General features: G+C 38.8%; 1 protein-coding gene and 1 pseudogene across 1 annotated transcript in view; both read left to right on the top strand.

The window, feature by feature from the left end:
* The window catches only part of LOC148366413 (NMDA receptor synaptonuclear signaling and neuronal migration factor-like), a 254,375-nt gene that overhangs the window by 32,486 nt on the left and 200,483 nt on the right, over window positions 1-21,406 (top strand). Inside the window, exons 4-10 of the mRNA XM_088336869.1 lie at window positions 2,694-2,766; window positions 3,072-3,077; window positions 6,681-6,749; window positions 10,828-10,880; window positions 15,488-15,577; window positions 19,129-19,256; window positions 19,353-19,436. Of these exons, the coding sequence (XP_088192995.1) occupies window positions 2,694-2,766; window positions 3,072-3,077; window positions 6,681-6,749; window positions 10,828-10,880; window positions 15,488-15,577; window positions 19,129-19,256; window positions 19,353-19,436 (503 nt within the window). The remainder of the gene's footprint in view (window positions 1-2,693; window positions 2,767-3,071; window positions 3,078-6,680; window positions 6,750-10,827; window positions 10,881-15,487; window positions 15,578-19,128; window positions 19,257-19,352; window positions 19,437-21,406) is intronic.
* Window positions 8,551-8,664, top strand: LOC148366432 (U2 spliceosomal RNA; annotated as a pseudogene).

Genomic DNA, 21,406 nt, shown 5'->3' with positions numbered 1-21,406 from the left:
ACTACTGACAATCAAAGTAACCAAAACGCCCCATTGAACTTCTATTTTTTTTGGGGCCCAGCCTTGTCCAGGTTTTCAGGTACCCGTAGCAGCAAGAAAGCAAGAATTGTGAGCTCTCTTTAGTTGAGGCTCATGTTTTGTAAATTAGATGTGCGATATTAATTTTTGCTTATTATTTAAAGGTATTATATTTTTAAATGAAATATGCTTTAACCACTAGGAGTTTGTGAATAATACACACTGTTCCTTTAAGTAGTTGTTCTAATAATATAGGTCGAAAATAGTTTGAAAATAATCTACATAGGCTAATAAGAGAAATTTGTCAGGACCAGAACGGAGACAGGACCCACTTGCGTTGCATTTCTCTCAAGTCTTATCGGAAGAAAGAGAAAGGGTTGCGCCCACGATCCAGTGGTTCCTGGACGCAGGAAGCAGGTCGCTCTAAACCCGGAAGTAGATCTTCTGTGTCAAGCAATGGCGGTGTCGGGAACAGAAAAACGAGTCCGTACCTGGGACAGGAGAGCAAAAACGTGGTCAGGGTCGTAAGCGAGTCGTAAGCCAGGAAAAAAGAGTAGACGTGGTCGGGGACAAAAAAGGTCAAGAGCTGGGACGGGAGAGTAGACGTGGTCACGATCAAAAACGGGTCAAAGCCGGGGGACAGACGGGAGCAGAAAATACATGGGAGTCAGGGCCGAAAAAGGCTTGCCTAGTGTAAACTGAGGTTCGCAGATGGACTGACAAAAGGGGACGGATAGAAGGGGGTTTGGACAGGGACAGAGAGCCAATCAGAGTCCGAGGCAGTTGGCGCCAAAGGAGCGGGTACAGATGAAGCATATCGATACTCATGACAACATTAGCTCATTTTAAGGCTGTTTTTGTCTTTTTCATTACAGAAACAATAAAAAGTTTCAAAAGAGAAAACTAAATACTTGTAATACTTAAATATTGTAGCTTTTTTATGTGAGTAGTTATGGTTTTGAGGGGGAGGGGGACCTTATCACTAGTTTATTATTGATTTGTGTATTTGGGATTATAGTCATGTTCATGACCAGATTTTGTCTTAATGGGTACAAAAAAGGGAACTGTGATTTTGTTTATACTCAATATTTCACTGAATTGTCATCAAAATGAAGTATTATTTAAATGTACCAATAAAAAGATTGCCGGCGATAGCAATTTCAATGTTTTCATGATGGAATACTTAGTTTTGAGAAAAATGCGTTTATAGTTCTGGCCCATGATTGTTTTTTTACAAATCACTAACTTTAATACGAACAGTATATGTTCGCAGTATCAATACTTGTTGACCGCCTGCTCTATTTTGGTTAATTTTGTAAATTAGTTCTTACTAAGCTCACCAAAATGTTCAACATATACATTGCACAGATGATTGCGTGGTACTACTCACAGAAGTTTCTTTTGAGGTAATACGTACAAAGCTTTCATTTGCAGGCCTGATGAACTTTAAAAGACATTTGCTGACCTTTATACCTTGAAACTAAAAGTAGCTCTTGAGTTTATCGGCATTTCTGGGAGCATGGTCTGAAGTTGGATTCAAAGTTTTTTTTACTTGTGGACACATGCTGCACATTAAATAGGATGGTTGCAAATTGGTTACTGATACACGCTAAGGAAAACAAAAAATATCTAAATTAGAAAGATGGATTAATTTACAATATCAGTATCAGGGTTGGGTAGGGTTACTTTAACTTGATTACTTTCCATTACTTTTGGATTACTCCAATACCAAATATGCTAATAAAAGACAAAATAAACTAAATATGAATAAAATGACTAAATTTTGTGCAAGCTTGAGGAGTAACGGAACACATGGAACGGCAAAAATGATGTTGGCAAGCTGTTTGGATTTATTTTTATTTTGTTTCTGTCGCATTTTATGTTAGTTTTGCCGGAGATCAATGTTAAAGTTCAAACTTATATAAACTCTATGTTGGCAGAATTACTCAAATAAAAAAAGCATTAAGGTAAATAAATTTCCCAAGCGGAAGAGCACTGTCCCGTGGCACACCCCGGCCACGACCTCGGCAGCACTGCCCGCTCCCGTGTGTCCAGTTAACTTTATTCACACAGGAAACAGGAAAAATACACCGGAAATGCGACTTCAAAATAAAAGAGTACAATACTGATAAACGTACAAGAGATGCAATTAGACTGATTATTGAAACGTTACTTCGTGTGTGTGTGTGTGTGTGTGTGTGTGTGTGTGTGTGTGTGTGTGTGTGTGTGTGTGTGTGTGTGTGTGTGTGTGTGTGTGTGTGTGTGTGTGAAAGATTGTTTTTATATTTAGGAATATTAAAACAAGTTATATTCACACAGTGAATTCTGAGAAATGTTACAACCAAAACGCCCAACCTATCAATCAAAGAGATCAACGCCAGGAGATAAAGCTTACCACGTTTTGTGTGTCATAATTTTATTCGTATTTAGTTTATTTTGTCTTTTATTAGCATATTTGGTATTGGAGTAATCCAAAAGTAAATGAAAGTAATCAAGTTAAAGTAACCCTACCCAACCCTGATCAGTATATAGATAATAAACTGTATGTTGTCAGACGTTTGTCAGCAAAGGTACTTTTTTTGGATTTTATACTTTTATTTCTTTTATTTTATTTTTTTCAAAAAACCCTAAACAGGAAACATATTTTTCCTTTTTCTATTTCTTTGTGATTATAGAAGACAATTCAAACAGCTGGTTTCCCAAAGAGAATATGTTAAGCTTTCAGACCGCAACCACCACCATGCAAGCGTAAGTACACCGTAATATCTACATGACTTTTACCTCAATGTGAATAATTCTCTTTCAAGTTCCTGTCAGCTCTGGTGGTAATGGATATATCCTAAATTGCTCTTTATTCTGACGTTTTCTATTTTCATGCATTTTTTAATTTGCAATCCAAACATTTGGGTGCATTATTACACTGAAGAATCATGTAAATAAGTGGGCACGTGATGCAGTTCATCCGAAGTGTTCGTTTTTTCCTGCTGCTAACTTACCTTTTATCTTGTTTTCTTCTCCTTTACACGTGCCGCCTTGCTAAATCACGACTGCAGAATATCGTGAGTAATTCCAACACCCACCCACACTCTTCCTATTTTGCTTCTTGCTTGTTTCTTTTCAGATCAACCAACTCATCTTGAACCTCCCCCACCCCCTCATGTTTTTTGCCGCATTCACTTTAACTGTTGTCATTACCACACTGTTTGCCGGACTGAGTATGACTAACTCGGTGATTAGAAGCAAAGGTGCACAAAGGAAGAAATAAAGTGGGAACTAAAATGTTTATGTTCCTTATAGACTAAAAACCTGGAAACATCAAAGTGATGTTTTGCAATACTCAGTCCAGTTGTAAAAAGTATATCCACCATTATGCATGAAAAGGAATGCTCAGAGCTTGAATTTATTTGAAGAAACATGATCAGCTTCAATCATTCATCATTGCCTCTGATGGATATGAGAATATGTAGGATATGGCCTATAGTAATGCTTTTTAGAAATACTAGTGATTCTCATCAGTGTCCATACCAGTATTTATTAGAGTATCGGGTTTCTGCCTTTTAGTGGGTACCTAACAATTATTAACCTGGAGTTATACGAATGGTAAATTACCATTATATATTTGCACGATGTAGGGAAAATATTTTGTCGGGATTTTAAAGAATCTGTTTGAAAGTATTGGTCATTTTTTTTGCAGAAGGAAGGGAAGTCAATGTAATTATACTATCGTTATTTTACAGGGCTTGGCAACATGGACATAAAGAATATTCAGGATTTTTGGCAAATATTATTTTCATCTGTTTTAAACAATAACACGTATCACACAATACCTCAAAATTTAACTTTATTTGATTTTAAAATATCCCGTAAAATGTTGGTCAAACAAGTATAAATATTGTGTTCAAAATTATATATATACTACTGTTTAAAAGGCCGCTAATAAATGTCCATAATTTTTAAGGAAAACCACTGAGTTTTTCAAATGAAGCTAACGTGAAAATAATCAGAAATACACCCCATTCATTGTTCACATGGTAAATGACTATTTTAGCTGTAAATGTTTGTTTTTTTATTTTTAATCTAATAGCCACACGGGTGTATAGAGACCCATTTCCAGCAACCAACAATCATGTATTTTAATTGTGTTAGAAGGCTAATGATGATTAGAAAACCCTTGTGCAATGATGTTAGCACAGTTGGAAACAGGTCAGCAGGTAAGATAAGCTATAAAACTGATCTTTCTTTGAGCTAGACAAATATCTGGAGCATCACATTTGTGGGTGTTATTAAACTTTAAAAATGGCCATAAAAAGGGAACTTTCGTATGAAACTTGACATCTATTAGAACTAAAGGCTATTCCATGCGAGAAATTGCCAAGAAACTGAAGTTCTCTACCAACAGTGTATACTACTCCCTTCAGGGATCAGCACAAACAAGCTCTAACCAGAGTAGAAAGAAAAGTGGGAGGCACAACCCAAAAAGAAGCCCAGTACATTAAAGTCTCTAGATTAAGGAATAGAGGATTTACGGGTCCTCAACTGGCAGTTTCGTAAATAGTACCTGCAAAACACCTGTGTCAAGACCTACAGTGAAGGGGCGGCAGTGGCTCAGGAGGTAGAGCACTCGTCTTGAGATCAAGAGATCGCAGTTCGAATCCCGGCTCCTCCGTGTTATATGTCGAAGTGTCCTTGGGTAAGACACTGAACCCCTAATACCCAATAAGCAGGTTAGCGCCTTACATGGCTGCACGGCCGCTATTGGGAAATGTGAAGCACACTGTAAAGCGCTTTGGGAAGTCTTGACTTGAAAAGCGCTATATAAATGCAGATTATTTCATTTTATTTCATGATGAGGCACTCTGAGACACTGGCCTTCAAGTAGAGTAGCAAAAAAACCCATATCATAGACTGGCCAACAAAAGGAGGTTAATTCCATATATTGCCCAGCTCTAATATATGGCATTGATATCAATAACACTTCAAGATTTAGGTTTTGGAATGGATCTAAAAATATAGAATAGAATAGAATATACCTTTATTGTCATTGTTACAAAATGGGTTAAAATATTGTGACAACAAATTTGGGCATGACACTCCAGTCTCACACATTCACAGTGAGGTAAAAACCCAAGAAGATAAAGGAACAGAGAAGATAAGGTTATAAAACAAGGAGGATAAGGTTATAGTTATAATTTTCACAAAATGTACACAAGAAATGTCGGCATGTAGGATGTTACATACAGTTTGGTATCGTAAGGGTTTGGGCAATATGCATTTGGTGCAAAAATGGTCATCTTAGTGCAAAAAATAGTCAACATATGCATTTGGTGCAAAAATAGTCATCATAGTGCAAAAAAAGATAGTCAACATTGTCCAAGGTGAGCAGTAAACATCGTGCAGTCAACATTGTGCAAGAAACATAGACATGAGTACCATTTACGTTCGTATGAGGTAGTGTGTTTAGGGTGGTAATGGCTCTGGGGAAGAAACTATCTCTGAGTCTGTTTGTTTTTGTTTTGTGTGACCTGTAGCGCTTGCCGGAAGGCAGCAGGTCAAAGAGGTGGTGGCCGGGGTGAGAAAAGTCCTTGATGATGTTTTCTGCTCTGCTGAGGTAGCGAGAGCAGCCAATGTCCTCCAGACTGGGCAGAGAGCAACCGACGATTTTCTGGGCTGTTTTGATGACCCTCTGGAGCGTTTTCCTGTTTTCATCCCGTTTAACAGCTCCACTTTGTCATTAGCCTTCTAACACAATTAAAAGACACGATTGTTGGTTGCTTGGAATTGGGTCTCTGTACATCTGTGTGGCTATTAGATTAAAAATGAAAAAAACAGACATTTACAGCTAAAATAGTCATTTACCATGTGAACAATGAATGGGGTGTATTTCTGATGGTGTTGAACATCAATAATATTTACTTTTTTCATTACACAAATACAGGAAATAGTGAAATATGTTTTACTGACATGTTGGGCAGTGTTGTTATTCCCTGTTCGTACATATTTGTCTTTCCTAGTGCAATAGTGGCTGTTGTAAGTCAAAAGGGTTTGACTTCATATGTGACGCACAACAATGCTTGATTCTCATTACGGATGACATTATGTCCAAGCAATTGTCCTCCCCTTTAGGAGAGAATGACAGTCAAACAACTGTTATGCAGTTATTGAAATTATTTGGTTCAGTTAAGTATTGTTATATAACTACCAAGTCCACAAGCCATACTAGTATAAATAACTGGTCCACTTGTGTCCGAAATAATTTTGATGAAGCCTCAAGGCTTTATGAAAGGCTGTGTCTTTCTTATCAAGCTTTGTCTTCTAGTGTGTTAGTGTGTGTTTGTTGCTGCTTTGTTTGTTTTGATTCAGCAAATACTTGTGCTTATCCTTGAATAATTAACTCTTCATTCACCTCTATTAAACATAACCTCGAACCCTTTTATCCACAACCCTTTTTTCAACATAATTTACACTCCACCAGAGTCAAAGGCTGGAGTCGTGACTGGTGTTTCGACGTTTTAGGAAACTATTATACTCACTTAAAAGAAAAGGGTTTTAAGTGACTCCCATTGCGAACCCTGGTTGAAATTGGGTTCAAACGGAAAAACTAATTGGTTCGGGTCAGGTCCTCGTTGAAACAGAATTTGCTTAACACTTTGACATTCTGGCAGGGCTTTCCGGGGCATTGCAGAGAAAAAGAGACGGAAAAGAGAGCAGGAGGCTGCCACCATGATCGAGAGGTACCATGTCCTGGCTTTCCTGTTCTGTCCTGTGAAAAGCAAAACCGATCTCGGAAAACCACAAGGAGAAAATCTTGTAGTCGACTATAAAATACTGATTTCCCCATCTCCTTATCCGTGCTACTGTAATGCATAACGTCTGTCATGTCAAGTAAAAGGGATTATTTCTTCTTGGAATTGTCACTTATTGACAAAAAATGACCTGGAAGAGCTTATATAGCTTAGCAATAAAAACAGCAAGGACCCTATTAACTGTTCTACTAAATCACTACTGCTGATTCAATTCATGATATTGATTGCCGGACCTTTGCTTGTATAGTGGTTCAACTGAATCAGTCCCGCTTCTATGGGATCAATTGCCGCTCGGTGTGCCCTTGACAATTGCCCTGTGATTGACTTTTTGCTTGGTTTTTAGAACCCTTCGTAAGGTTCCCTCACTCAAATATTTCGGAGCAAATATCGAAACCAACGCACCTCTATTGACTTTGCGAGAATATCACAAAAAGAAAACACAAAGAACAAACAAGAACACCAAAAACGTATTGTATTATAGTGTAAAAACGTTTGTCAAAGGTAGAGTGACAATAACCGCCGCAAAAAGTAAAAATCCACGAAGAAGCACCTTTATAAAAGCACCCAAAGGTGATTAAAATACAACTGTCCCGAATTTGGCAGTTTTCCACGAGTTGTAGCTGCTGGTCATCTGTTTCATGGGTAAATGATCTGGTGTTGGTGAGATACAGGATCCGCAGGGATAGCTTAAGAGAATCGTTAGCTTAGCTCTAGCAGTGGGCCGGACCTGCAACCTCACTTGCCGCCTCTCCTGACGCTGCTTCAGTCGCTTTCCAGACCCGATAACAATCTAAAGAGCACCCAGAAACCCCCCAAAAATTCTTTGTTTTTATTTATTTATTTTTCCAAATTAAACGTTTGCTTTATTCCGATTTCAAAATCTTCAGTTTTGGAATTTTGGTTCGTTTGGCAATTTGCATACTCGGCAGCCGATCAGAAGCCTGCATCGAATTACTTCGGGCTTCCAGACTTTCCTGAGCGTTATAAGGTCTTGAATTTACACATTATTTTCCAAAGTAGACGTCTACAGAACACAATAAAAATCGATAAGTGGTTAGGAATCAAGCCAAGACCTCAGCCCCAGAAGAAAGATTCAAAAGAAGCTAACAAAATTGATGACGCTACAAAACGTAGACTCACATCTAAAGCATCGTGGAAAGAGGAGTTCACGTGGCTTGTAGCAGACGACGCAACACAAACATTGCATGAATGAAGATGAGTTAATACAGGTACATACTGATGGCAGATGGAAAACAGCGATGTCATATCCATGCAATGAATGTTATAAGTAGATTTATAATAAACTTGATGATCAATTCTTAATACTTTGCAACAATGGTTTTTTTTTTTTAGATGAGTCGTCTTATTGTGTTTCAAGTTGTGAAAAACGGGGCAGGCAACTTTATGGCTGGGCAGGCAACTTTTCAGAGAAGTCTGCTCTGGTGTCCGCTAACTTTTTGTCATGAGTTGCAGACACTGCCATCACTAAATGTAGTTAGTTTCTGCGCACATGAGTGTTTGAAGAGAACTCCAAATGCCATATTTTTAGCTGAGAGGTGTCGTTACGTATTCCAGGCGCCACAGCTAATGTCACTGCATTATTTTCTCACGATGCTAGGTCCTTAGCTTGACCCAGGCTTTGATGCTAGGTCCTTAGCTTGGCCTTGATGCTAGGTCCTTAGCTTGGCCTTGTTGTTTTTGGACTGTGGCTTTGATGCTATGTCAGTCCTTAGCTTGGCCATGATCTTTGATTTTTGCAATCCGGAGATGGAATAAGAGCTTGCTCTGTCCACTCCACGCATCGGCCCGGTATTGCAGTACCTCCGGGAACGGTGCATTCGCAATGATCGCAGCAAGGCTTTAGGGCTAGGACCTTAGCTTGGCCTTTTGGCTGAGAGTAAGTGTCCCGGCTCCTAGGCTTTGTAGCGTATTATGAACTGACCGATAACGGATAATGGATAATGAATAACGAAGATAGAACAATAACCCTTAAAAACCCCGCCTGTATATGCTAGACTGATTTTTTTTTTTTTTATCAGCCGATACTTAGCACTCACTTTGACATGAATTCAACTCCCCGACTAAGTGCGAAGTCATTTTGAAAGCTGTTGTCACTCAGGAGAACATGTGTGCTGACTCCTCTCCTCTGAGTCATTTCTATATTTTAGGCTCTGTATTCACTGTCATGTGCTGTTTTTACAGCACGATGTTTAGCTCAAACCTCGTGACAATAAATTCGCATTAGCATCTGACGGTATCGGGTTTCACAAGGTACTTTGCTTGCTTCAGTTTTTATAGTGATTAGATAATATTTACAACTGCATATATCTGACTATCCATCATTTTTGTGCATGAAACAAGTTGATGCCTAACTCATGCAATGCATGTCATCACCTCTACCGGGTTGCAAGATGTCACTTGTGCATTGGATTGTTTTAATTTTTCCATCTTTTGAAGCCTTTAAAGTTGTAGGTACCACGACTGATACTATTTGTCAAGATATTTCCAAATACTCTGAACATTTTACCACTTCTGTCATGTTTTAAATGAAGACATTTATGTGATGGGTCCTCTGACCAACAAAAAGTTAAGATACTTAATATTAACAATATAATTCAAGCATGCTAAGAAACTACAGAGTCATACATGACTGACACATACGATTTTCAGGTTATACTTTGTTCCATGTGTAAACCTCTTATGGTAAAAAAACTCCAGTCAATTTCTTGCTTTTCAAATCATTTCTTCTGTGGTTTGATTGTTGACTTTGATGGATAGATCTGACCAGGGCTGGTTGGTCTTTGTGCTTTGCAATGACCTTGAGAGTGTTGCTAAAACATGGCTGTAGGAGCTGTAACCTAGTTTAAGATACCATTCGCACGTACCAATAGTCCACCTTGTCGTCACATTGGCAACTCACTAGCAAATTAGCTAACAACCTTCTGTCTCCTTTTTTGTTTGTCTATATTTCATGTTTAATATATTTATTTTAATGTATATTTTAGAAATATTAATACTGTACATAGTTTCCGGTGTCAATCATTGTTAAGACTATTTCGTGGCCATATTTACCCAAATAAAATACATATAATGTTAATATATTACCCGTGATAGTAGGAGCAAGTACTCACACGAGGCTCTCATCATGGTTCCAGAGGTAAAAGAGACCGCCCCCAGGGGGCGTGGTTTATTTCACGTAAGTGAAAACATTAAACACATGAACACGACTTCAAAATAAGAGAATACAAGATTGATAAACGTACAAGAGAAATAATTAGACTGATTATTGAAACGTTACTTCATGTGTGTGTGTGTGTGTGTATGAGAAACATTGTTTTTATATCTAGTAATATAAAAACAAGCTAATTACCTTGAGACAGAAATTCAAGAGATTTACATTGAAAACCTGACAGAGGTGTGAGAATTCTCCCACCGTGGTCCGCTGCATGTCGTAAGAGGCGACTAAAGTAGAGGGAGCAAGGGGTCTGGGGATCCTCTCCTCTCTATCTCTCCTCCCTAAGAGACAGCAAGGCAAAAAAAGGGGGACGGGAGACCGAAAGGTCTCGCAAACCCGAGTTATAGGGTCACTAAATGTGAGAGGATGTGGAAGTAAAGCGACTGAGTGGAAGAAAGAGGAGATCGGAAGGATGATGACTAAAATGAAGGTTGATGTGTTAGCCTTGAGTGAAACTGTACACAGTAATACATAGTAATACATAGTTACACATGTTTAAACAAAAGAAAAACTTTACATTTGGCATAGGTAGTAACAAAAGCCAGGTAAAATACGACACACGTATTCATTAAATATTAGTACGATGTTCTTCCTAGCAACCATATCAATGATTTTTTTGATCCGAACCCAGATTTGCAGAAAAGCTAAACATATAAATCACCAGTTTTTGTGCTCAACTTCGATGTTATCAAAGCTTGTGTTTTTTTTTTGTTTTTTGTGATTATGCGGCCTGTTACTAACAAGTCATTTTTTGTTCCCCAAATATAATAGAAACTTCCGCAAACACCTTCGAATGGTGGGAAGCCGAAGGATGAAGGTCCAGAGTAAGTTCATGTGTTTCTATCTTCAGTTATTGTGAGTAGGATGTTAGTTAAGGAGTGGAACAATTATGAATTTGACTTGTATTACGTAGAGTATTTGTACAAATTGAAATCTTGCTATTTTAGGGATTTATGGTCCAACTATAGACTACGGTATGGAAAATATTCTTTGCCTTGCTTTGTGGGGAATGTTTAGATCAGTAGAAGATGTAGACACTAATTCATAAACTGAATTAGAAACATGTGAATAAAATAGTAAAATGGGAAAAATTATCGTCACTCCAAGTAAAACATTTTTGATAAACTAGCTCATTTAAATGTAACAAACGCTCGTCGCAGGTCTGAATCATTGTTAGGAAGTCTCCACTCGTAGTTTTCAGCTCCAGTTGTTCACAACAGATGGGAATCTGTGGATTTTATTTCCTCTCTGCTGTATACTTAAAACTAAATGTATATGAATGAGCTGTTCGTTTGAGAATTACCAAACTACAATTAAATACTTGTCAGGCACAGTATGTTCTGTTTCATCTTGCTTTCCCATGCTGTGATGGTGTCATTTACCGTATCCTAAAGTACTGCAGAGCAATGTTCCCTGTAATTTTCCACGGGTCTGAGCGTTCACACAAAGTCGGTGGGCAACGCTTGAAACAACAGTGAGTAACCATAATCCCAAGTGTGGCAAGATAATTATCAAACATGTTCAAAACTTGACATCAAGTTACATTTTGCTGAGTTTCCGGCAATGCAAAATGATTTTTCTCATTTGAATGAATTGACTCATTTACTATTGCAAAGGTTGTACGGCCTACAAAAGTCGTTTGTTCTTACAATTCTTTCACAAGATATCCATTTCTTTTTATTTCCTGATATATTTTGTTGCATAATATTAACATTTTGGGGGGCTTATTTAGTCGGTTGTAAGATACAGAACTGTACTTAATCACATTTTTAGTGGAAGTACAATGTTGTCAACAAGATTCCCTTGATATAATTGGAAATTATTTGAATGCAACACAAACTTTTTCTTCTTTTTTCCGTGTTTTTTTTCTACTTTTTTTTAAATTCCTTTAAAAAAAAAATCTCATTGTGTTTATTTTTCCGAGCTGTTACTTTTTTCTTTTTGTTCTCTATTTACTTTTTTCCTACATTTCTGTCTTTTCTTTTTTTCTGTCTTTTTTCCAAATTTTTCTTCTTTTTTTCTCTTCCTTTTGTTTCTTTTTTTCTCTGCTTTTCACTACTTTTACATTTTGGTATATATTTTTTTATTGTTATATTCACCCATTCCTTTAAGTCATTTTGTGCATAATTTTACATAATATTTGGTCATGTTGGGATTAAAAAAGCAAAAACAACCCCAACAGCCGTTTAGGACCCGAAAGAGCCGGTTCCTTTTCGTGAGCTGAGCCAAAGAAGCCGGTTCTCGACAAACTCTACTAACTTTACTCAACTTCGTTCTACTTCGACTCGACTTCAAAATACCGCATTTAGGACACAACGTCAGGGGAACCCGTGTATTTTTACCATCATGCACTGTAACTTTGACTTAAGTCGCTTCTTAATTAGTAATTTTGAGCCCTCATTTTTGTGCGCTGGCTAGATTTTCTTTTTTTCACGCGCAGCTTAGAGGGAACACTGCTGCAGAGCATAATTCACTTTCCAGAGAGTAAATTCACAACCAGTTATTACCTTGTTGACCTATATTGTGCTTTGACTGTGGCACTTCATATCGTCCCGGGCTTATACTGTAAGAGTAAATCTTTAATCAATACGCAACCAATTCAATTAGTAGACAAGCGTAGGCAGAAAACATTAAAGGCAATTACTCATTAGGGACCTTAACGCTTTCAGCGCTAGGCATTTGTCCAAAGGGAGGATCTACAAGCACAAACCGAATTCCAGGATTTTAACTGATCTTCCAAGGCATACAGAAAAGTGTTTGTCTGGGCTAGATAAAACATAGACAACCAAATAAAAAATCAAACCCTTGTCAGGACCAGAACGGAGACAGGAACCAAAGTTTTATTGGGAAGAAAGGAAAGGATTGCACACATGATCCGGTGATCGCTGGTCGCGGGGATCAGGTCACTCTGAACGCGGAAGTGGCACTTCTGTGGCGAGCAATGGTAGTGTCGGGAAACGGAAAAAACGGGTCAGTAGCCGGGACAGGAGAGCAAAAACGTGGTCAAGATCAAAAAACGGGTCGAAGCCGGGAAACAGACGGGAGCAAAAACAGGAGTGAGTCAGGGTTGAAAAGCTTGCCTAGAGTAGACTGAGGTTCACAGACGGACTGACAACAGGTGACAGAAAGAAGTGGGTTTAAATAGTGACAGGGAGCCAATCAGAGTCCGAGGCAGTTGGCGCCAAAAGAGCGGGCACAGCTGATTCACATCAGTAATCATGACAACCCTCATCCTCTATCAGAAAAAAATGTTTTTATTATATTTTTTTTTTTTTTTCAGTAATAATGGATTGATTTCAGGGAAGTCACACGTTTTGAAGAATATCTGAGAAAATTGGCTTTATTTAAAAATTTGTATTTATTGTGAGTCTGTGCTTATCTTAATTGATTTCTAGGGGTTCTGAAGTATTTATGACTTGATGACTTTGATTTGCTAATGTTTCAACTTTGGAACCAATATTTGAACCTAATGTGCCTTTTTTTTAGGTGAACAGGAACATTATCGGTTACGCCCATTCCCAGAAAGCCTGTGTGTTTAGATGCCGACAATCTTGGTTATGTTATTAAATCAGCATAAAAGGTTAAACTTGTCAGGACCAGAACGGAAAACAGGACCCACTTGCGTGACGTTTATCACAAGTTTTATTGAAAGAGAGAGGAAGGGCTGCGCCCACGATCCGGTGTTCGCTGGCCGCGGGTAGCAAGTCGCTCTCGTACTCGGATTTTGATCCGAACGCGGAAGTGGATCTTCCGTAGCGAGCGATGGCGGTGTCAGGGGCGGAAATTGGTCAGTAGCCGGGACTGGGAGAGCAAGACGGGGTCGGGATCAAAAAAACGCATCATAAGTCACGACGGGAGAGCAGACATGGTCGGGGTCAAAACGGGTTGTAGCCGGAGACAAACGGGAGCAAACACGGGACAGGCAGGGGTCCGGGTTCAAAAAAGGCTTGCAGACGGACTGACAACGGGGGACTGACAGGACTGGGTTCAAATAGGGAGACAATCAATCATTATCTGGTTGTATTGGGTGGATTTTACTCATACATAATGTTGGATCTCTTACTCTTCTACTTCCCCTTTTCTGGACTGCAACTTTTGTCTTAAGTTGAATTTCGCTGAAAGAGAGGCATTACTGCCAAGTAGTGGGCGGAGTTAGTCAATACAGAGGTGGCACAAGCAGGGTTCCCCCTAAGCTGCGCACGTGCGCAATTGCGCACTGCTCGCACATTCTCGGCGCACAAGAAAATCTAGCCAGCGCAGAAAAATGAGGGCTCAAAATTACTAATTAAGAAGCGACTCAAATCAAAGTTATAGTGCATGAAGGTAAAAATACATGGGTTCCCCTGACGTTGTGTCCTAAATGCGGTATTTTGAAGTCGAGTCGAAGTAGAACGAAGTTGAGCAAAGTCAATAGAGTATGTTGAGAACCGGCTCTTCGGCTCGGCTCTAAAAAGGGTCCTAAATGGCTCTTCAGGTTGTTTTTTCTTCTTCAATCCCAACTTGACCAAATATTAGGTAAAATTATGCACAAAATGACTTAAAGGAAGGGGGGAATAGAACAAAAAAGAAAAAAATACCAAAATGAAAAAGTAGTGAAAAGCTGAGAAAAAAAGAAACAAAAGGAAGAGAAAAAAAGAAGGAAAAAATTAGAAAAAAGCCAGAAAAAAAGAAAAGAAAGAAATGTAGGAAAAAAGTCAATAGAGAACAAAAAGAAAAAAGTAGCAACTCGGAAAAAATAAACACAATGAGATTTTTTTAAAGGAATTTTAAAAAAAGTAGAAAAAAAACACTGAAAAAAGAATAAAAAGTTTGTGTTGCATTCAAATAATTTCCAATTATATCAAGTGAATCATGTTGCCAACATTGTACTTTCACTAAAAAATGTGATTAAGTACAGTTCTGTATCTTACAACCGACTAAATTAGCCCCAAAAAATGTTAATATTATGCGACAAAATATATCGGGAAATAAAAAGAAATGGATATCTTGTGAAAGAATTGTAAGAACAAACGACGTATGTAGGCCGTACAACCTTTGCAATAGTACATCAGTCAATTCATTCAAAAGAAAAAAATAATTTTGCATTGCCGGAAACTCAGCCAAATGTAACTTGATAAGTTTTGGACATGTTTGATAATTAATTATCTTGCCACACTTGGGATTGCTGTTGCTCACTGTTGTTTCAAGCGTTGCTCACCGACTTGGTGTGAACGCTCAGACCCGTGGAAAATTACAGGGAACATTGGGCACAAGCATTGCTTCAAAATGTTTCTATTTTAAAAGGTAATTAAGGACATCTAGGCAATCAATGCTCTGACACCCACTGATGGCTGTAGTTAATAGTAAGATTTTACAAAATTTGCTCATAAGAATATCGATGCTTACTGGTCCAATTTTCCATCATAATTGTACCACTGTGTTTTTCCATCAGCCTTTGCCGACCGCAGAGCAAAGAGTTTCAGCCGATCGTGGAGTGACCCCACCCCTGTTAAGCCTGACTCACTGCATGACTCCAGGGACAGTGAGTCAGCACACTCTCCATCACTATCCCCCGCTGACAGAGACAAACGTTTTTTCTTTTATGCATGCAAACACAAGCGGAATATATTAATGTTTTTTTACAAGGACAATCCTTTCATAAATTGAGATTCAGGCACTACTTAAAATGCACATTGAGATTGTAGAAATAAGGACGAAAATTCATGTGAGGGGATTTAAAGGATCGTTCTGAATGTCACGATAATATCACCTCCTAAAGGTTTGAGAACACAATGCCAACACAATGCGACAGCTAATTTATTACAAGGGTACCACCTCTGAGGTTGCACACAATTCATCTGGAGATTTTGGCTGGTATCCTGTTTGTTTCATTTGGATTCTTTCCCCTTGGGAATGGATACAAATGTTAAACTTCTACCCTGTATAAAGTATCTCATAAAAATCATTAGACGAAAAAGAAGAAAAGGTTGCCCAAGTGATTTCATTGTTAGGGTTTAGCTATGACGAGCTGTATTATGAGTTTTTTTCAGTGAACAATTATATTTTTTGTCCTTTTAAAAACATTGTCATTATATTTCCTGTGTTTTCACAATTAATGTGTTTAATTGAAAAGGTAAATTTTATTCTATTTTATTTGGGGCGGCAGTAGCTCAGGAGGTAGAGCGCTCGTCTTGGGATCAAGGGATCCCAGTTCGAATCCCGGCTCGTCCGTGTTACATGTCGAAGTGTCCTTGGGTAAGACACTGAACCCCTAATACCCCCAATAAGCAGGTTAGCGCCTTACATGGCTGCAAGGCCGCTATTGGGAAATGTGGAGCACATTGTAAAGCGCTTTGGGAAGCCATTGACTTGAAAAGCGCTATATAAATGCAGAACATTTCATTTCATTAACATTTCATTTGTTGGATCTATTTCCTTTGTTATTGTATTTTTTCATTTAGAATAGAATAGAATAGAATATGGCTTTATTGTCATCGTTACAACATGGAATATGCTGTGACAACGAAATTGGACAACTCCAGTTCCACATTTACAGTGAGGATAAGGAAACAAAGAGATAAAGGAACAAAGAACTAACTGAGGGACAAACAGAGTTGGTGGATACAACCGGAATGTTTGATGTTTGATCTTACATTACACATAGTCCAGTGTTTTTCCCTAATTGCTCAGTCCACATATTGAATGGATTTGGGAGTACAGTCCATAAACATGCCCGATTAAAGTCGCCGTCGACGATGAAGCTTGTTTGTTTATGTTGTTTTTTTTTTTTACTTTATCCCCCACCTGTTTTTTAAGTAATTCCATGCACGATATTACATATCATTTGGTAATGAATGTATTAAAGCAACAAATACAACCTAAAGAGCCGTTTTGGACTCGAACGAGCCGGCTCTTTTTAAAGAGTTGAGCCGGAAAATAAACGGTCCTCTAAAGAGTCGGAACTCCCATCTCTCCAGGTAAAATCCAGTCAAAGACGTCACCGCGGTGTTTCGTATTTACTCAGAAATTCTCTAATTCTTTGATAAACAACTTATTTTTAAAGTAACGAAAAAAAATACTTTCCCAGGTAAATAGTTACTCTTACTATAGAGTATTTCAGTTTCTCACTCAGTTACCTTTTGGAAGAAGTAGTGAGGAACTCTAACCAGAGGTGGGTAGAGTAACCAAATTCTTTACTCAAGTAAAATTACTTTTACTTCGGAATAATAATACTGTACTCAATTTGAAGTAAAAGTAGTCATCCAAATACTTACTTGAGTAAAAGTAAAAAAAGTACTTGGTGAAAAAGTTACTAAAAGTACTGAGTAACTAGCAACATCTGTTTTTTTACTGTTCCTCATGAAATCAAATTGGACCTGATGTATGCCATCATCTCGAACAGGGGTCTCCAATCTGGTGCCCCCTGAGGACAGCTAAGGTGCCCGCAGACCTGTTTTGTGATGAGTCGTCGTGATTTTCTATAAACTGATTTTTCTTTTTATAACAGTGTCTATTTAACCCTAGTTCCAATAATTAACCTGTTAATAACATATTAATAACGGGAAAAAACATAATAATAACATAGTAATAAAATGATAAACTGTTATTTTAGAAATTCATATCAAACTGGGTGCCCTTGCGTTATTTAGTAACAAAAAGTAGCTCTCGGCTTGGAAAGGGTTGGAGACCCCTGATCTAGAACCTGCTGCATCGGTCAAGATTTTGGGGCAGGGAGCTGTCAACTGGACATTCTGTTATTAGATAGATAGATAGATAGATAGATACTTTATTCATCCCCGTAGGGAAATTCACACATCCAGCAGTCTACCCTGTTGTTTATTAACAGATTAACATGATGCCCTAGGGTTGCTTGTAGCGGAGTGGATGACGTCACACGCTAGTCCAAAAGTTCGACATCCTTGCGGCAGATGGAAATCTTTTTCTTTGTGTCCAGGGATACACCACCTCGTGTTAGCGAGTCCGTTTCCTCTTAGATTCCCGTAGGCTTTCGTGTCTCTGTATAGCGGCGCTGAAGCCGGAATAGCTCCGGGTAGCTCCGGGTGGCTACACATTAGCGTCCGAGGTGCTAAACGTGAGCCACGTTTCCGTAAAACACAGCAACTGCGCTCCCTGTGCGCTTCGATGTTTTCCACCAGCACTCGTTGGTCTTATTTGGTGGTGAGTTCACATTTACCATGATTACGGATGCTACCGAAGACTTATAACGCCGCTAGCCGCTTAGCTAGCTCCGGCTCTTCTTCCACCATAGGCCCCCTCATCACGCCGGCACGAGAATTCTTCAGGGCAGGGAGTTGATTCCTCGAATAAACGCATTTTTGTGCGCTAAAACCCATGTCCATAGGATAGAAAGGCATCCAAAGTGTAGTTGTTAAACGGGAAGAAAAACACCGAAGATAGGAGTAGACAATAAAACAATAAATCACAAAAAGTAAGAGATAACAGAGCAGGTGCTGGAAAAGGCAGCCGCTCTGTGGCGGCGCCGCTTTGATCTGATTATGTATATATAATGTTGATGATTCCTGTGTATTGTCTGATGATGCCCTTGCAACATCTATTCCATCGTGGTCATCTTGTAAGGAGATAACCTAATGTGCTCTTAAAATTCTTCCTGCACAGGTTTTTGAGTTTTTCATTGCCCTCGTGAGGGTTTCGGGTCAGGGATGTTGTAATGGTGTTCCGTGTTACCTTTGATTAAGGGCTATACAAATAAACATGACTTGACTTCAAATAACACAAGTCAAATGGGTGAACTCACTTCTGTGAAATACCTTATTAATAAGCACACCAAAAAGCAAACTATGCCCCCATTTTGCATAATGTAATTGTCATTCTTACATTCACTTCTTGTATGATCACGTTTTGCTGAAGTGCACACTAAACACACTTGAATATTAATTTCATCATTTGTATGATAGATCCTTGAAACTGTCTGGGGTCATTGGGGTCTCTTACCCATATTATTCCTAAAACAAAATGCCAGCTGCAGCACTATAAAATGATCACGTACCATTTTATCCTGTTTATGCTTTCCTTTCATGTCAATCTTTGTTCCTGTGCTTGTGTGTGAGACAGGTGGCGATCTGCAGACCTCTTCAGGGACACTCGATGAGGGTTTGGATGAGGACGCTGACTGGGGGGATGAAAGAGAAATGGAGAGAGCGGCTTGTGAAGGAGACGACTTCATCCCACCGAAAATCATTGTGAGGACCATAATTCCTTACTCAGCCATGCCGGCATTAATTGAATGATTATGGTTCATGGAAACTCGGTCTTTGATCTTTCGTTTTCTGCCACAGCTTATATCCTCCAAAGTTCCAAAAGCTGAGTATGTTCCGAACATCATTCGTAGAGATGACCCTTCCATCATTCCCATTCTTTATGTGAGTAGAACGTGTTTAAAGTATAACATGTTGGACTTTTATCTAAATAAAACTTTCAACTTGACCATGAGCAAGTAGTTAATTTCTGAAAATGCTCATATACTTCTTAGAAGCTTTTGTTGACGAAAGAACAAAAAGCAACACATCATTACGTATTATTTCTTCCTCCATCTGCATCAACCCCCATGTATATTCACAATGATAAAAAGATGACGACTAACTTTTAAAAATGTCTCCCGGACTGTATATTAAAAGGAACGGTGGGTATCAACAAGTTACATTTACTTTCTTAATACTTGAGTACATCTTTCTAAGCAAAATGGAAATCCAAGAGCAGTTTCAGACAACCATTACACAGGGCAGGGGTCGGGGACCTATGGCACTTTTCATGATTACAACGGGCGTGGAGATAATTCGCAGTGTGTGAAATTAATTATTGCATTGCCACATGCAAAGCCGAATATAGCTCATGCAAAGTGGGGTGGTTGAGGTTCGGTCTAGTATGTATAGAGTACAATCTCAACTACAGTTTACAGTCAAAGTGTCACATCAACAGACACCGTTTTGGTTGTACATCGCTATAGAATCCTTTATTTGGAAGCTCATTAAACAATCTATGTCCACTGTTGAGATACTTTGACAAAAAGCCGAAGAACAAACTGTAAACACCCAAAAACTCAACGCAAACAGAGTAATTTCATTCGGTGAGCGTCAGGAATGGGCAGGGCTATATCCACAGCGCGCGCTTACCTGCAACGAAGGTCAGTGCCTAGGAGTTTACTTAATTCCCAAGGAACGATGACAAGCAAAAGCAATTTCGTCCATTTTTCAGGAAACGGGCCAGGAAGCAGGAAGTGTGAACTCAAATGCGTAGACGATCTGTCACTTTAATTGGAAAATAAAAGTTGTCCAACACACCGGGACCAAAGACAAAACAAAACAGGCTTAAAGGCAATCAAAATTACAAACAAGGCATTTACTCAGAACAAACAGGCATGAACAGGTTTTCCTCATAGTGAAGCAATGGTCTGGCAACGGGCAGTCCCAAAAGGAGCGTTTTAGTACTCCACAAGCAATCAATTCAATTCGTCTCAGCCGGTGTCAAGGGGCGGGGCCAGCTGGGTGCCATGACGACCGTGCAGGACATGACACCGTTAACATAGCAACCACCAATGACAACAAGGCCTTATCCCTCCACAGAATAGTTCATTTTAGGTATGTCGAAAGTGCCCTGACGCTATCATCTAGAAATATAGGGCTTATACCTCATTCGTCTTTTTCTTTTGCACAGTAGTAAATATGTGGTTGCCCATTTCTCTGTTATAGTCACCATCTTGAATGGTCATATAATCCTATAACTACCAATTTGGAGTAGAGAGGAAAATGGTGCATCTGAAATAGTGTGAGGTGTAAGTCTGCGTTTTGCAGCCATTAGCGTAGATCGCAAAATGTGTCTCATCAATGGCGTCAGGTGTGCATGGAGCTTTAATAAGCCATTGAGGAGTGATTATGAAAATGAACAAACAAAAAGGAAATTCAGAGACAAGTTTTTTTTTTCACATGACAACGACCATATATTATTCATAACTCTGTGCAGAGGCACAGAGAGCATGAGCGTTTATGTATTCCTCAATTAAAATTTAAAAAGGCTTAGCACACAGGAAAACTGTTATGGACAGTAAAATACAAAGAAACCCAATTCCAGACCAAATTCCAGCATTTTGATTGATCTGCCATCCGTCAACAAATTTCTCTTGACCCACAAAAGCACCAAAAGACAGAGGAAGATGCTTTCTGTTGCCAACAAACCTGGACTACTCCACATGCAAAAGAAAACTAAAATCATTTTTACGCCTAATGTGTGAATAGAGCTGTGAAACTTTGTACACATTGGTTTGGTACATTTCTCAACATAGAATCCCGTGCTTCCCTAAAAATTGAAATGTTGCTACTTTTATCTGTCAAGGTCT

This window comes from Urocampus carinirostris, chromosome 5 (genome assembly GCF_059441175.1).
Source record: "Urocampus carinirostris isolate Australia breed hairy pipefish chromosome 5, RoL_Ucar_1.0, whole genome shotgun sequence".
Taxonomy (NCBI): Eukaryota; Metazoa; Chordata; class Actinopteri; order Syngnathiformes; family Syngnathidae; genus Urocampus; species Urocampus carinirostris.
The sequence above is the reverse complement of the archived record's forward strand: the minus strand, read 5'-3'. Positions and strand labels throughout refer to the sequence as shown.